Source organism: Cavia porcellus, unplaced genomic scaffold (genome assembly GCF_034190915.1).
Source record: "Cavia porcellus strain 051 isolate PalLab524CR breed Dunkin Hartley unplaced genomic scaffold, mCavPor4.1 scaffold_18, whole genome shotgun sequence".
Lineage (NCBI taxonomy): Eukaryota > Metazoa > Chordata > Mammalia > Rodentia > Caviidae > Cavia > Cavia porcellus.
In genome coordinates this window covers 69,738,428-69,755,811 of record NW_026947501.1, presented here as the reverse complement: position 1 = coordinate 69,755,811, position 17,384 = coordinate 69,738,428, and the positions used below count along the sequence as shown (strand labels likewise).

The 17,384-nt window shown below is 40.3% G+C and overlaps 1 protein-coding gene across 1 annotated transcript in view; it reads right to left on the bottom strand.

Annotated features, from left to right (window-relative positions):
* Window positions 1-17,384, bottom strand: part of Stk32b (serine/threonine kinase 32B) — a 336,180-nt gene that overhangs the window by 47,120 nt on the left and 271,676 nt on the right. The window contains exon 6 of the mRNA XM_063230171.1: window positions 4,849-4,938. Within this exon, the coding sequence (XP_063086241.1) occupies window positions 4,849-4,938 (90 nt within the window). The remainder of the gene's footprint in view (window positions 1-4,848; window positions 4,939-17,384) is intronic.

Here is a 17,384-nt window from a genome sequence, read left to right as displayed (position 1 = left end):
GGGACAAAACTGACCCAAGTTTGCCACCCAGCCACTAAACAGGAGGCATCAAATTTGTCCCAGGCCAAAGCCTCACTTACTGTGTACCCACCCCAGGCAGCCTGGCCTCTAGTGCTACTCCTAGGTCACCCACCTTGCCTGATCCCACGAGTCTGATTATGACAGTGCCAGCACTCACCTCCCTCTGGCTCCTGAGCATCTTACCAGGACCCCTGTGACCACGTGTTAAGGCAGCCTAGCTCCTCTCCCCTTCTCTGTTAGTGTTTAAGCTATAAAAAATGGCCCTGCTAGGTTCTCCCAGCATGGAATTTCACTCCTGCTTGTCTTTGCCCTGGCTTTCTCTGTTTGTCTAGCTCTCCCGGTTCTTACCCAACACAGCACATGCTTCAAGTTCAACTCAGGTCGTCACCATGCCCAGCTTTCAGGCTCATCCTGAAACTGTCCCTAAAACACACCTCCCCTCTTCCCAGAACTGCTCCTCCTGTGGCCCCACTGCCTGCCTCCATGACTGTGAGCCCCACCGGCTCTGCTCATGCATCTACCTGCCCCACCGGCCTGAGCTTTGTGCTGCTGCCAGATGCTGATTTAGGTCCCTGGGCCTCCTCTGCCCTCTAATTGTTTGTTGTGTGGTTGCTCAGCTTTCTCCCACCTGAGTTTATAAATTGAAGCCCTAAGTGGTGGCTGGAACACTTTTGACTTCTAATCTGACACATTTGAGAGAGTTTCCATCCCCTGTGCCATTGTGAATCCCATCTGCTCTTCTAAAGAATGAAAATGCGGCTCTATGCAAATATTTCTTCTGGGAGCATCCCTGCGGGCAAGCTTTGGAGACATTACTCATCAGCCAGTTCCCTGAATCTGCATTTGGTGTGTTCTGGGAGTTTGTGATTGGGCTTGGGAACTGGACAGCTCAAGTGAGTGAAATGGACAAATCTGTCACTTGGCATTATGACTTTCCAGCCCTGCGACCTGCAGAATTAGGTGCTAGTAAAAGAGATTTCCTTTCTCTCATCCTCTGCACTAGAGCAACTCCCTGTTTCCCCAGCAGCCTCTGAAACGCAACCATGTGGAATGCCAGTATGCCTGCAGAGCCTCGGGGGTCTTCCCTGGGCTCTTGCTTACCACCTCAGGCCCAAGGCTCTTCTAATTAGGATGACAGCAGCTCTGAGTCTTCTGTACAGCTCAGACAATCAACTCCTTTCTTGTCTGAGAAGCAGCTTTTTGCTGCGGGAGCCCTGTGTCACAAAAGTAATAGCCTGGACTTCGGATCCAAATGAATGCAGCCTCACGTTCCGGCTCCTTGGCTCCCAGCTGCGTGAGCCCAGGAAGGCTAAAGGACCACTAAGGATCTCAGGTTCCTCTTGTGGAAAGTGAGAGGGAGGAAATGCAGTGGCAGTCACGTGGCACAGCTATGACACATGCAGGTTTCCTTCTTCTTCTTGAAGCTGGGTGCAGCCCTGTTCTCCTTTCCTGGAGCCGAGAGCCAGGGCAGAGTTGCCAGGATGGGGCTGGGGGAGGCCAAGAGAAGTCTCTGCCAGATAAATTTTGGGCTGTGGTGTCAAAGGGCAGACAGGCAGGCCTCATGGGAAATGACTCTGAACTTCTGCAGGGGTCCAGGATCAACATTCCTTGAGCTCAGTTTGCTTTCTGGAAACACCCCAAAGGCAGGATCATGGTGGATGCTGCCCATGGCTGCTCCCGCCTGCTGTTTGGCCTCTGTGTCCTCAGCATGCATGGTGGGTATTGCATGCCTGTCATGTCTGATGCGGGGCTCTGGCTCCTGTGTCCCTGCTGGAGCTCCCCTCTCCTACATCCCAGAGTCCTACCCTGGCCTCTGCTGTGCCATCTTAATACTTGGACCACAGCTAGGAGCACGTACAGTCCACAATGCTCCCAGACTCCTGGATACCCAGTTACTTTGAGGCCCACAGAGACCTTGTGTTCAGACTCATCACCCCAGGAGCCCCAGCAGCCCACAAGCCTGTGGCTGCCATCATCTTCCCTCAATAGTGAACCCCAGTCGAGCATCCACTCAGCTACACAAGGCAGACACCTGAGTGGTCAGCTCTACCCCTCCTCACTCTTTTCCCCACTTAAGTTCTGTTCCTCTGCTTTCTTTTGAGTCTAAAGGCAGTGACTACCTTGGTGAGATTGCCACAGGTCCTTCTGGAAGGGACTTTGGAAAGGTCTTCAGCAGGAAATGCCTTAGCAACATCCAGTGTCCTCAGGGACACCTTTGCAGAGAACAGACTCAGGAATGTTCATGGCTTCCAGCATTTCTGCTAAGGGAGCACTTGTCACTGAGGCCAGGCTGAGCAGCACCACAGAGTTCTGGACTCAGCATCATGTCCACCTGGGCCTGACTCACCAACCATGTCCACCTAAAGTCACCCGCTCTCCATGCCCCTGCTCCCTCAACTCTAAAACAGGAACATCCTGGGCATCAAATGGAGTTATGGATGGGAAGTACTTAGTTCAAGGCTCGACACACAGCAAACACTCAAAACCAAGTGGCTGTGTCATGGTTACTTTCCTCTCATTGCGGAGATAAAAATACCTAGTGCCCAAAACTAAGGAAGGAAAGGTGTATTTAGCTCACAGTTTGTAGAGATTTCAGTCCAAATCAGCTGGCTCGGAAACAGGGTGGCACATGTTAGAAGGCCAACCATTCAGGTGGCAGAAGGCAGCAAAAGCAAGGAGAGCAGAAAGGAGGCGAGAGCAAGCCCCTTTTCCTCCCTTATATTTCAAGCAGGCTACCCACCCTACGATGGATCCTGTACACCCCAGGATGTAGAACTGCTGAGTCACTTAGTTAAGCTTCTAAACTTCTCAAATTGACACCATGAATTAACCATAGCACACCTATTGTTTTTACCATGACTGCTTGACCAATTTTACTTATTTAAATAGTCTGAGTTTCTGTGTATCTGTTCATATAAACTGACACAGCAAACAGACAGCTATACCAAAATCTCTTGGATGCACTTACTTTAAAATGAAACTATCCCACACCCCCAAAATATGGGTGAGTAGAAAAAGAAAAACCAAACCATCAACAGGGACAAGACCTCCATGGTGGTGACTTCTGTACACAAAGAAACAAAGAGCAGCAACAAAGCACGTTCAGAGCCCAGAGAGCCCAGAACATTCATCATGGGAGGATCAGCTGACCTGGCCAGAGCTCTCCTAGTTCCAATGGGGAGTGACAGGACCCAGGTAAGTTCAGAAGGAGTAAAGCGGTGTAGGACACAAAATTCTTATCCACACAGCCCAAGTCCTTTCTAGAAAGGAACTCTAAGGAAAAGCTGTGGGTGAGATGCCAGTGCACTGGTCAGGACAGCGGTCCCATGCACAGTAGAAAGAAGATGCCCAGAGAGAGATGGGGAGAGCAGCACAAGGAACTCTTAGACGGCAAGCTATGTTAGTCTTAACACTCCATAAAACAGCAGAATGATGGGATCTATTCAGTGAGGAAACCTCTCCTAATCCACATCATCTTCTGTAAATCCAAGAAGACATGCTCCACTCATAAAATAAATGACTGAAAAATATCAAAGTAACATTTCATACAAAGTTATTATAACAAAAAGGAGAATAAGGAACAGACTATCACAATGATAGCACACTAGAAAGCTGTGTAAACAAAGCATAAAAAGTTTGCAAACTTTTTCAAAAGAGGGTAAAAGCACTGTGATGGGTTGTGTCATGCATGGTCCCCAATGGATCATGCCTTCTGGTACCCATGGCCCTGGGGTCTCTCCCACAGGGTTGGGTATGTGACTTGCTGTGCCCACCAGAAGCTCAGCAAGCAATCTTGGGCAGCATGCAGGGATGGAGTGTACCATCTTGAAAGTGATCTACCAGATGAGGATGCTCATGGGAGACCTTTGATGACATGAGAAGACATGAAGGGAGCCCTGCTCATCTCTGCTGACTCTACCTCTCCAGCTAAATACACGTGCCTGAGTGAGCCCAGCCAGGCATAGCTGAAGCCCACTTCCTTGTCCCGGTCAACCAACACAGTTGGAGGAATTATACATTGTTATTGTTCCAAGTCTAAGTCTCAATGGAGTTTGACATACAGGAATTGATAGCTAATATAAATATTCAGAGTTGATCAGTAAAGACATTAAGAAAATTAAATAAACTATGAAAAACACAACCTAAATTAGAATAAAATACCTCAGAAGTCAGGCAAAAGATTCCCAGAAAATAAATAGAAATAAAAAATTCTTTCAGAAATAAAAACCACTAGAACACACAAAATGAACACAATAAATAAAACTGTCAGAAAAAGATAACAATGAAAAAATTTTTTAAATTTTACTTTGATACTTTTCAGTCATTTATTTTATGAGTGGAACATGTCTTCATTTAAAAATGAAGTAAGAAGTAAAACTATTAGAGAGAAATTAACAAATATTGAAGACTGGCAAAGAAGACACAACACTCAACTAACGGGTGACATTAACAACCAAGCCAAGGAACAGAACACGTAAGAAAGTGGTGCTTCCATAAAAAGTTGCAACAAGAAAACCAGTAAGCACTCATGCATTGAAATATCACCTAACAGTAGAGACCCAGAATGACCAACACCAAGTTGTATTTGGACAATACTATTTAGAACTTTAATGGTAAAGAAAAAGATTGCTTTGTTCCCACCTGTGCAAGCATGGAAAACCAGAGAAGGAGAGTCTCCCAGCAGGGAAGACAGCATGAGAATAGTGGAGAACTGGGGAGAGACCAGTACACCCTGGGAGTGGGTGCAGGATGGAGTGGGTGCAGGATGAGGGTGACCAGGAAGCTGGAAGGGAAGTGAAGCCCTAGGCAAGGACCCAGGTCACTCACCCATGTAGGGCTTGGTCCCGGCCATGGAGGATGCCTTTTCTGCTCCTCTGACAACAGTTGCTATGTTGAAGTCCGTGATGTGAACATGTCCTGCAATGACAGACACAGAACCTCTGTGAGAGCTGCAGGTGCCGGACTCTTTCCTTGTGTGATCAAAAACTGTATTCTGCAAGGTAAATGATTGGGAAAAAAATCAGAATTTCTGTTTGCAATAACAGTTTATCCAATGCTTTAAAATTGTTTGTTTAAGTTGGGTTTGATTGTGTATGTTTATAATCTCAATGCTCTAGGAGGCTGAGGCAGGAGGACTGCAAGATCAGGCACAGACTGTGCACTATAGCAAGACTCTGTCTCAAAAATTTTTTTATTTAAAGAGAAAAAAGAAAGGACATAAAAATAATGCCTCTTTCCTTGAATTATTTGAGTATAACTTCGTATGCTATAGCATCAAGCATATCAAGACAGGGGGAAGCCATTCAAGAGAATGAAAGAATTACAGGGTATTTAGAACCAGCTAATAGAAAACGAACAATGGTTTCTATATTATCTCTTTGCCTATAAAAATTTTTGTTTATACTATCGCATATAGTAAAATATAGTAAAATAAAATAAAGCAGTAAAAGGGTACAAGTAATACAGAATTTCAAGAAAAAAATAAACAGTATGAAATCACTAGTTAATAGGTTACATATTGTCTTCTTGGAAACAGTTGTCCAAATTATAAAATTAAAGGATATAAAGTGGACATTCATACAGTGATATTGGAGACAGTTCCGTTCAGTGATCCAACAAAAGCTCAGTAATATGGTATTCCATCCTACACACTCAAACATACCTGTGGTTATATCCCTTAGTCCACCTTCCTTTCCTTTCTTTTTTACAATAACAATTACACATTTTGGGTTTTATTACTCCCACAGTTCTTATTACTTTTTTTGAAGAGAATAAAACCAAATGTGACTAAGCAAAACAGAGTCAGTTAGAACAGAAGGATGGGCATAGTACATGATGCAAAAATAGAATACCAGGTGATCAAAAATGGTTACCATTGTGCCTCTTGCTATTTTTAAATTGAGTTGCCTATATCATCAGGTATAATAGAACTGATCAAAATAGTATAGAACAAGACCAATAAAACCTACAACGCAGACCTTACAGGACTTCAAAAAAAGATAATAGTCAAACCATAGTGGGCATCATAGTATATCTTATTGCCTTCAAAGTGGTTGCCTATACCCTCAAACTTGATACTATCAAATAAAATAGAATACAGTACAACCAGACAGAACAAGATAGGGAGTGCAATATTAGAGTTCAAATCAGGTTAATAGGAAAACAAAAGAGTTACTATAATATGTCCTGCTATTTTTAAATTTAGTTTTCCCTTAATAAAAAAATGAGAAAAAATAGATTAATTAAAAAAAGGAGGGAGATTGAGATAAAAGAGGACATTGTAACAGAACAATGCAGGTCAGAACTGAACAATTTAAGCATCATTGCGTTTCATCACCAGATAATCTAACATAATAATAGTCACCATAATGCCTCTTTCCTTGAATTATTTGAGTATTACTTTGTTTGCTATAGCATCAAGCATATCAAGACAGGGGGAAACCATTCAAGAGAATGAAAGAATTACAGGGTATTTAGAACCAGCTAATAGAAAACAAATAATGGTTTCTATATTATCTTTTTGTCTATAAAAAATTTTGTTTATACTATTGCATATAGTAAAATATAGTAAGATACAACATGTTAAAATCAGTGGAAACAGATGTACAACAGCTTGATGGGACTTCAAAACAAGAGGATATTAAATCAGCACTAGCTTTTATGTTGTGTTGTTTTCTTCAAAATAGCTATTCGTATTATCACAGTTACTAAAATCGAAAACCCAGGTTAAAACCATTGCAATTAATGAGTGAAAACATTATATGGCTTCAAACCAATATGATTGGCAATCATGATTACCACATACTTTTATGTATTCTTATCATTTCTTACACTAGGGAAACTATTCGGTATTTATACATGTGAGTTTGATTTATTTCACTTATGAGTAAGGTCTCAAGCTGTGTCCATCTATTTATAAATGTCTCTATGTAATCATTCTTTATAGCTGAGTAGTACTCTATTGTATAAAAATACAACTTTTTAATCCATTCTTCAGTTGATGTACACTTAGGTTGTTTCCAAGATCTGGCTATTACAAATTGTGCTGCTACAAACATGGGTGCACATATATCACCTTGGTATGATGCTTTCAGTTCTTCTGGGAATATGCCTAGAAGTGGTATAGCTGGGTCAAATGGGGCTTCCAGTCCCAGCTTTCTGAGAAATCTCCAGACTGACCTCTACAATGGTTGCACTAGTCTACACGCCCACCAACAGTGCAGGAGAGTTCCTTTTTCCCCACAGCCTCTCCAGCATTTGTTGTTGTTGGTTTTCTTGATCTTGGCCATTTTTTCAGGAGTGAGATGAAATCTTGGTGTGGTTTTAATTTGCATTTCTCTAATGACTAATGATGATGAACATTTTTTCATATATTTATTTGCCATTTGTATTTCTTCATATGAAAATTGTTTATTCATCTCAGATGCCCACTTTTGGATTGGGTCTTTGAATTTTGGGGGTCTGAGTTTTAAAATTTTTTTATATGTTTTAGACAGAAGTTCTTTGTCTGAGGGAAAGTTCACTAAGATTTTTCCCAGTTTGTGGGTTTTCTTTTCACTATGCTGGAGATTTCTTTTGACGTGCAGAAACTTTTTAATAAGAGGTGATCCCAATTATTGACTCTGGGAAGTATTTCCCGTGTGGTTTGAGACCTGTTCATGAATTCTCTACCTACTCCTATGTCTTCAAGGTTTTCACCCAATTTGTCTTCCAATAGATTTAGTGTTTCTCTTTTAATATTTAGATCTTTTATCCATTTAGATTTTATTTTAGTACATGGTGATAGGCATGGGTCTAGTTTTAGTTTTCGGCATATGGAGAGCCAGTTTTTCCAACACCATTTATTAAAGAGACTGTCGTTCTTCCAGTGAACATGTTTGGCCCCTTTATTGAAGATAAGGTGGTTGAGTGTGTTTGTAGTTGTGGTTGTATCTTCTAATCGATTCCACTGATCTCTGGTTATGTTTTGGTTCCAGTACCATGTTGATTTTACTACGGTTACTTTTTTTTTTTTTTTTAATTTAAGAGGAAAAAGAGAAAAACACAAAACAAACCAAAGCGGCGTAAGGGTACACGCAATACAGAACTACAAAACAAAACAAAACAAAACAAAACAAAACAAAACAAAACAAAAAAACATAACAGTAAGAAATTACCTGCTAGTAGATTACACACTATCTTCTTGAAAATAGTTCCTCAAATCACAGTATCAAAGAACACAAGGTGGACATTCAAACAGGGAGACTGCAAACAGCTGTGTTCAATGTTCCGAAAACATTGATAAAGTCAGCTATTTAACACCCCCAAACACACTTGCTGTTATATCCGTTAGAGCTCTTTTTCTTTTTTCTTTTTTTCCCTCTCTTTTTTACAACAAAATTTACACATCTTGGATTTTATTACTCCTTAGTGCTTATTACTTTCTTGGGGGGGGGGGAAGAATACAGTCAAATATGGCAAAACAAAGCTGTCAGTCAATACCAAGGATAGACATAGCACATGGTGTAGAACAGAGTACAAGTTTATCAACAATGGTTATCAACGTTGTCCCTTGTTTCCTTAAAAAGAATTGTCTATCTTATTAGATATTATAAAGTTGGACAAAACAGTAGAGAACAAGACCAATAAAACTTAGGCATTGTAAACATTACAGGACTTCCAAAGAAGACAATAGTCAAACCAGAATAGGTATCTTAGTGAATCTTATTGTCTTCAAAGTAGTTGCCTATGTCTTCAAACTTGATACTATCATATAGAATGGAACAGAGTCTAATCAGTCAAAACAAGATCGTGGGAGTACTACAGGACTTCAAAACAAGTTAATAGGAAATCGAAAAGAGTTACTATTTATATATCCTAATTTTTTTGAATTTTTTCTTTAATTAAGACAAACATAAGAAATGACTAAATAATTTTTTTTGAAACAATAAGGGGGAGATTGAGATAAAACAGGACATAACAATATAACAATAGAGGTCACAGCATGACTGTTTCAACAACCTAGTACTTCACCACCTTATAACCTGACTTAATAGTAGTTACCATAGTGTCTTTTTCCTTGAAATATTTGGATAAAACTTCATATACTCTAGCTTCAAATATTTTCATATCAAGAAGCCCAGAATAAAGCCTTTCTAATTAATGAGTGAAAACTTTATAAGGCTTCAAGGCCACCTAATGGGGAATCATGATTACCACATATTTTTATATATTTGAATCATTATTTACATTAGGGAAACTATTCGGTATTCACACATGCGAGATTGATTTATTTCACTAATGAGTATGTTCTCAAGCTGCGCCCATTTATTGATAAATATCTCAATGTGATCCTTCTTTATAGCTGAATAATACTCCATTGTATAGAAATACCACAACTTTTTTATCCATTCCTCAGTTGATGGGCACTTGGGTTGTTTCCAAGATCTGGTGATTACAAATTGTGCTGCTATAAACATAGGTGTACATATATCACTGTGGTATGGTGCTTTCAGTGCTTCTGGGAATATGCCTAGAAGTGGAATAGCTGGAATAAATGGGATTTCCAGTCCAAACTTTTTGAGAAATCTCCAGACAGATCTCCACAAAGGCTGTACCAGTCTACACTCCCACCAGCAGTGCAGGAGAGTTCCTTTTTCCCCACAGCCTCTCCAGCATTTGTTGTCGGTTTTCTTGATCCTGGCCATTCTTTCAGGAGTGAGATGGTATCTCAGTGTGGTTTTAATTTGCATTTCTCTAATGACCAATGATGATGAGCATTTTTTCATGTATTTATTTGCCATTTGCATTTCTTCATCTGAGAATTGCATATTCATCTCAGATGCCCATTTTTGGATTGGATCTTTGAATTTCGGAGGTCTGAGTTTCTTTAATTCTTTATATGTTTTAGACAAGAGGCCCTTGTCTGAGAGAGAGTTCACTAAAATCTTTTCCCAGTTTGTGGGTTTTCTTTTCACTATGCTGGAGATTTCTTTTGACAAGCAGAAACTTTTTAATAAGAAGTGGTCCCAGTTATTGATTCTGGGAAGTATTTCCCGTGCGGTTTGAGTCCTGTTCATGAATTCTTTACCTACTCCTATGTCTCCAAGGTTTCTACCTATTTTGTCTTCCAATAGATTTAGTGTTTCTGTTTTAATATTCAGATCTTTGACCCATTTAGATTTTAATTTAGTACATGGTGATAGACATGGGTCTAGCTTTAGTTTTCGGCAAATGGAGAGCCAGTTTTTCCAGCACCATTTATTAAAGAGACTGTCGTTCTTCCAGTGAACCTGCTTGGCTCCTTTATCAAAAATAAGGTGGTTGAGTGTGTTTGTAGTTGTGGTTGTATCTTCTAATCTATTCCACTGATCTTCAGCTCTGTTTTGATTCCAATACCATGTTGATTTTACTACTGTTGCTTTGTAGTATAACTTCAAGTCAGGGATTGTGATGCCTCCTGCTTTGTCTTTGCTGCTTAGAATTGCCTTTGCGATTCTAGGTCTCTTCTGGTTCCAGGTGAAATTTAGGAGTGACTTCTCTAGATCTATAAGGTATGTTGATGGTATTTCTATTGGGATTGCATTGAATCTGTATAACAGTTTTGGGAGAATGGCCATTTTCACAATGTTTGTTCTTCCTATCCATGAGCAAGGGATGTCTTTCCATTTTCTGAGATCATCTTCAATTTCCTTTTTCAGTGTATTATAATTTTCACTGTATAAGTCTTTCACTTCTTTCGTAAGAGTAATTCCTAAATATTTCATTTTTTTGCTTGCTAATGTGAATAGTCCAGTTTCTCTTATTTCCCTCTCTGTAATTTTGTTGTTCGTGTATAGGAATGCTATTGATTTCTGAGTATTGATTTTGTATCCAGCCACATTACTGAATTTATTTATTGTATCTAAGAGTATTTCAATGGAGTTTAGGGGGTCTTCTATGTAGAGTATCATGTCATCTGCAAACAATGATAATTTAACTTCTTCTTTTCCTATCTTTACCCCTTTTATTTCTCTTTCTTGCCTAATTGCTCTGGCTAGTACTTCCAGTACTATATTAAATAGGAGTGGTGATAAAGGACATCCTTGTCTTGTACCCGATTTTAAAGTAAAGGCTTTCAATTTTTGGCCATTTAGTATGATGCTGGCTGTTGGTTTGTCATAAATGGCCTTTATTATATTGAGGTAAAGACCATTTATTCCAATTTTCTGTAAAGTTCTTATCATGAATAAGTGTTGGACCTTATCGAAGGCTTTTTCTGCATCTATAGAGATGATCATGTGATTCTTATGTTTGGCTTTATTGGTATGGTGGATTACATTTATTGATTTGCGTATGTTGAACCATCCTTGCATTCCTGGGATGAATCCCACTTGGTCATGGTGTATAATCTTCTTGATGATTTGCTGGATCCTATTTGCCAATATTTTATTGAGGATTTTTGCATCTGTGTTCATTAGGGAGATCGGTCTATAGTTCTCTTTTATAGGGTCTTTCTCAGGTTTTGGTACTAGAGTAATATTTGCTTCCAGGAATGACTTAGGAAGGATTGCTTCCCTTTCAATTTCATTGAATAGTTTGAGGAGTGTCGGCATTAGGTCTTCTTTATATTTCTTGTAGAATTCTGCAGTGAATCCATCTGGGCCTGGGCTCTTCTTGGTGGGCAAGGACCCAATTACATTCTCAATTTCATTAGCAGAGATTGGGTTATTCAACAGTTTTATATCCTCTTGATCTAGCTTTGGTACTTCATATGCTTCTAAGAATCTGTCTATTTCTTCTGTGTTATCAAACTTTTGAGAGTAGAGGTTTTCGAAATAGGTGTTGATGATCCTCTGTATTTCTATTGGGTCTGTAGTGATTTCTCCTTTTTCATTTCTTATTGCATGAATTTGAGCTTTTTCTTTCCTTTTTTTAAATAAGGTTGGCTAGGGGCTTATCGATTTTATTTATTCTTTCAAAGAACCAACTCTTTGATTCGTTGATTCTTTGGATTGTTTTCTTAGTCTCTATTGCATTGATTTCTGCTCTGATTTTTATAATTTCCTCTCTTCTTTTGGCTTTGGGCTTGACTTGCTCTTCTTTTTCTAGCTGTTTGAGGTGTAGCATCAAGTTATTTATTTGTATTCGTTCTGTTTTCCTGATGTGGGAACTCAGTGCAATAAATTTTCCTCTCAGAACGGCTTTCATTGCATCCCACAGATTCCGGTAAGTTGTATCTGCATTTTCATTTTCTTTTAGGTATTGTTTAATTTCTTCTTTAATTTCTTCTGTGACCCACTGATTACTCAAGAGTGTGTTATTTAGTTTCCATGTGTTTGCGGAATTTTTGCAGTATCCTTTGTCATTAATTTCTAATTTCAGAGCGCTATGATCCGATAATATGCAAGGGATGATTTCAACTCTTTTGCATTTGCTTAAATATGTTCTGTGAGCTAATATATGGTCTATTTTAGAAAATGATCCATGTACTGCTGAGAAGAATGTGTATTCTGATGTTGTTGGGTGGAACATTCTGTATATGTCTATCAAACCCATTTGTTCACAGGTGTGATTCAGTTCTGTTATTTCTTTGCTCATTTTCTGTCTGGTTGATCTGTCCCTTGGTGTCAGTGGTGTATTAAGGTCTCCTGTTACAATTGTGTTACTGATAATTTGAGTTTTCATTTCTGTTAATAATTGTTTTATATAACTGGGTGCTCTGGAGTTTGGTGCGTATATATTTAAGATAGTTATCTCTTCCTCTTGGAGTTTTCCCCTTACAAGTATGTAGTGACCTTCTTTGTCCTTTATGGTCATTGTTGGTTTAAAGTTCACGTTGTCTGCAAACAGAATGGCTACTCCTGCCTTTTTTTGGATTCCTGCTGCATGAAGAATTGTTTTCCATCCTTTGACTTTCAGTCTGTGAGTATCTTTCTGGGTTAGATGGGTTTCCTGTAAACAGCATATGGTTGGATTTTGTTTCTTGATCCATTCTGCTAGTCTGTTTCTTTTGATTGGTGCATTGAGACCATTTACATTAATGGTTATTACTGTTAAATGCTGGTTAATTGTAGGAATGTTATCTCTCTGCTGTTGCATCTTTATCTTTCGGTTCTGTTTAATTATTTGCTTTGCTTAGTGGTTTTTTCCTTTGTGTATCTAAACTGTCTTTCAATATTTTTTGCAGGGTTGGTTTGGTGTTCATGAAGTTCTTCAGCTGTTCTTTGTCATGGAAGTATCGTATTGCACCATCTATTTTGAATGATAGTTTTGCAGGATATATCAGTCTTGGTTGGAAATCATTTTGCTTTAGGATCTGGAATACTTCACTCCATGCTCTTCTTGACTTTATCGTTTGTGCTGAGAAGTCTGCTGTGATTCTGATAGGTTTTCCTTTATAAGTGATTTGTCTTTTCTCTCTGACAGCTTTTAATAATCTATTCTTGTGTTGGATTTCTGGGATGGTGATTATTATATGTCTGGGTGTAGTTTTATTTTGGTTATGACTGTTTGGAGTTCTATATGCTTCACTGATCCTGATGTCAGTTTCTGATCTCATGCTTGGGAAATTTTCAGCTATTACTTCTCTAAATATCCTCCTGACATCCTTCATGTTGTCTCCCTCTCTTTCATTAATCCCTATCATTCTTATGTTATTCTTCTTTGCATCGTCTTGCAGTTGTTGAATTGTTGTTTCCTGGTTCCTTGTTATTTTCAAAAGATCTTTCCTTTCCTGTTCACTAGCTGCAATCCTGTCTTCAAGGTCTGAAATTCTATCTTCACTTTCATTAAGGTGGTTTTTACAACTTTCAGTGGAGTTTTTTATTTCCTGTATATCTCTGTGCATCTGCATTATGTATTCTGTTTGTTTCTTATATTGCTCGTCTAGGGATTCTATCTTTTTGTTTAGTTCCTCCAATTTTTTATCTGTGTTTTCTTTAGATATATTTAGAATCTCTTTCATTTCTTTTATCATTTCTTCTTTTATCTGGGAGATTATTTCGAGTTTGAATTTCTTTAAAGCTTCCTGGAGTTGCTTGTCAATTTCAGTGGCTATTGTGTCCGATATATGAGGTGGATGGGATATATTTTCTTCTATATACATCGCTCCTAGGGTTTCTTGAGATGGGCTGGAGGTTTGAGGTTGTAATTTGGTCTTTTGTTTTGTCATTTTCCTATATTTCTGTGTTTCAAGTGTTATTTGAAAGCTTCCTCAGGATCTGTTGAAAATCCCCTTCTATGTTTGGAGCTACTGAGACTCTGGCGCCGCGCTACCCCAAGCCATTAGGCCTACAGAACCAGTGGCCCTCCTCTGCCTGCTCAGAACTCCGCAGTTCCAGACAAGCTGGGCCTCAGGGACACTGTGCGCCCACCTGCCCCTTGGAAGCTCCACAGTTCTTCAATCGCAGCTGGGTTAGGGTACTCACCACAGGCTGCAGTGCTTCAGGAACCTGTGGACCCTCCCTGGTTGCAGAGATATCCACAGTCCTCCAGACACATGGAGAGGCCGATGCAGGCACCCCAAATCTGCCCAGCTCCTCCTCTGCAGACCAATGGCCAGGCGTGGCAGCTAAACAGGCTGGGCTAGGCTGGTAGTGTGGGCCAGCCCACCTATCGGGAGCTCAGCAGGTCTCCAAATGAAGCCGGAATGGGGAGGCTGATGTGGAAGCCTCAAACCCACCTCTCCCCTTCACTGCACCTGGAAGCCTGAGGGAACTCCAGCAGTCTGGGCGCAGATATCCAGAGTCCTCCAGACACGCAGAGAGGCTGGTGAGGGCACCCCAGATCTGCCCAGCTCCTCCTCTGCAGGCCTATGGCCAGGCGTGGCAGCTAAACAGGCTGGGCTAGGCTGGTAGTGTGGGCCAGCCCACCTATGGGGAGCTCAGCAGGTCTCCAAGTGAAGCCGGGAATGGGGAGGCTGATGTGGAAGCCTCAAACCCACCTCTCTCCTTCACTGCACCTGGAAGCCTGAGGGAACTCCAGCAGTCTGGGCGCAGATATCCAGAGTCCTCCAGACACGCAGAGAGGCCGGTGAGGGCACCCCAGATCTGCCCAGCTCCTCCTCTGCAGGCCTATGGCCAGGCGCGGCAGCTAAACAGGCTGGGCTAGGCTGGTAGTGTGGGCCAGCCCACCTGTGGGGAGCTCAGCAGGTCTCCAAGTGAAGCCGGGAATGGGGAGGCTGATGTGGAAGCCTCAAACCCACCTCTCTCCTTCACTGCACCTGGAAGCCTGAGGGAACTCCAGCAGTCTGGGCGCAGATATCCAGAGTCCTCCAGACACGCAGAGAGGCCGGTGAGGGCACCCCAGATCTGCCCAGCTCCTCCTCTGCAGGCCTATGGCCAGGCGCGGCAGCTAAACAGGCTGGGCTAGGCTGGTAGTGTGGGCCAGCCCACCTATGGGGAGCTCAGCAGGTCTCCAAGTGAAGCCAGGAATGGGGAGGCTGATGTGGAAGCCTCAAACCCACCTCTCTCCTTCACTGCACCTGGAAGCCTGAGGGAACTCCAGCAGTCTGGGCACAGATATCCAGAGTCCTCCAGACACGCAGAGAGGCCAGTGAGGGCACCCCAGATCTGCCCAGCTCCTCCTCTGCAGACCTATGGCCAGGCGCGGCCTACGGTTACTTTGTAGTATAACTTCAAGTCAGGGATTGTGATACCTCCTCCCTTGCCTTTGCTGCTTAGAACTGTCCTTGCTATTCTAGGTCTCTTCTCACTCCAAATGAATTTTAGGGGTGATTTCTCAAGTTCTATGAGGTATAGTATTTTTATTGTGATTGCATTGAATCTGTATAAAAGTTTTGGGAGAATGGCCATTTTCACAATATTTATTCTTCCTATCCATGAGCAAGGGATGTCTTTCCATTTTCTGAGATCATCTTCAATTTCATTTTTCAGTGTATTATAATTTTCCCTGTATAGGTCTTTCACTTCTTTCATGAGAGTAATTCCTAAATATTTCTTTTTTTTTTTTTGGTTGCTAGTGTGAAGGGTGTGTCTTCTCTTATTTCTCTGTGACTGTTGTTAGCATATAGGAATGCTATTGATTTTTGAGTATTGATTTTATATCCAGCTACATTACTGAATTTATTTATTGTATCTAGGAGTCTTTCAATGGAGTTTTGGGGATCTTCTATATAAAGTATCATGTCATCTGCAAATAATGATAGCTTAACTTCTTTTTCTATCTTTACACATTTTATTTCTCTCTTTTGTTTAATTGCTCTGGCTAGTATTTCCAGTACTATATTAAATAGGAGCAGTGATAAGGGACATCCTTGTCTTGTGCTTGATTTTAGAGTAAAGGCCTTCAATTTTTGGCTATTTAGTATGATATTGGCTGTTGGTTTGTCATAGATGGCCTTTATTATATTGAGGTAAAGACCATCTATTCCAATTTTCTGCAAGGTTCTTATCATAAATGAATGTTGGACCTTATCAAAATCTTTTTCTGCATCTATAGAAATGATCATGTGATTCTTAGTTTTGGCTCTATTGATATGATGTACTACATTTATTGATTTACGTATATTGAACCATCCCTGCATGCCTGGGATGACTCCCACTTGGTCATGATGTATGATCTTCTTGATGATTTGCTGCATCCTATTTGCCAATATTTTATTGAGAATTTTTGCATCTGTGTTCATTAGGGAGATTGGTCTGTAGTTCTCTTTTTCAGTTGGGTCCTTCTCAGGTTTTGATACTAGAGTAATATTTGCTTCTAGGAATGATTTAGAAAGGATTGGTTTCCTTTCAATTTCATTGAAGAGTTTGAGGTGTGTTGGCATTAGATCTCCTTTGTATTTCTTGTAGAATTCTGCAGTGAATCCGTCTGGGCCTGGACTCTTTTTTGTAGGTAAAGATTTAATTACGTTTTTGATTTCATTAATAGAAATTGGGTTATTCAGCAGTTTTACATCTTCATGATCTAGCTTTGGTACTTCATATACTTCTAGGAATCTGTCTATTTCCTCTGTGTTATCAAACCTTTGAGAGTAGAGGTTTTCAAAATAGGTGTTGATGATCTTTGTATTTCTGTAGGGTCTGTAGTGATTTCTCCTCTTTCATTCCTTATTGCATGAATTTGAGCTTTTTCTTCCCTTTTTAAAATAAGGTTGGCTAGGGGCTCCCCAATTTTATTTATTCTTTCAAAGAACCAACTCTTTGATTCAGTGATTTTTTGGATTGTTTTTTTTTTTTAGTCTCTATTGCATTGATTTCTGCTCTGATTTTTATAATTTCTTCTCTTCTTTTGGCTTTGGGCTTGACTTGCTCTTCTTTTTCTAGATGTTTGAGGTGTAACATTAGGTTATTTATTTGTATTCATTCTGTTGTCCTGATGTGTGAACTCAGTGCAATAAATTTTCCTCTGAGGACAGCTTTCATTGCATCACACAGATTCCG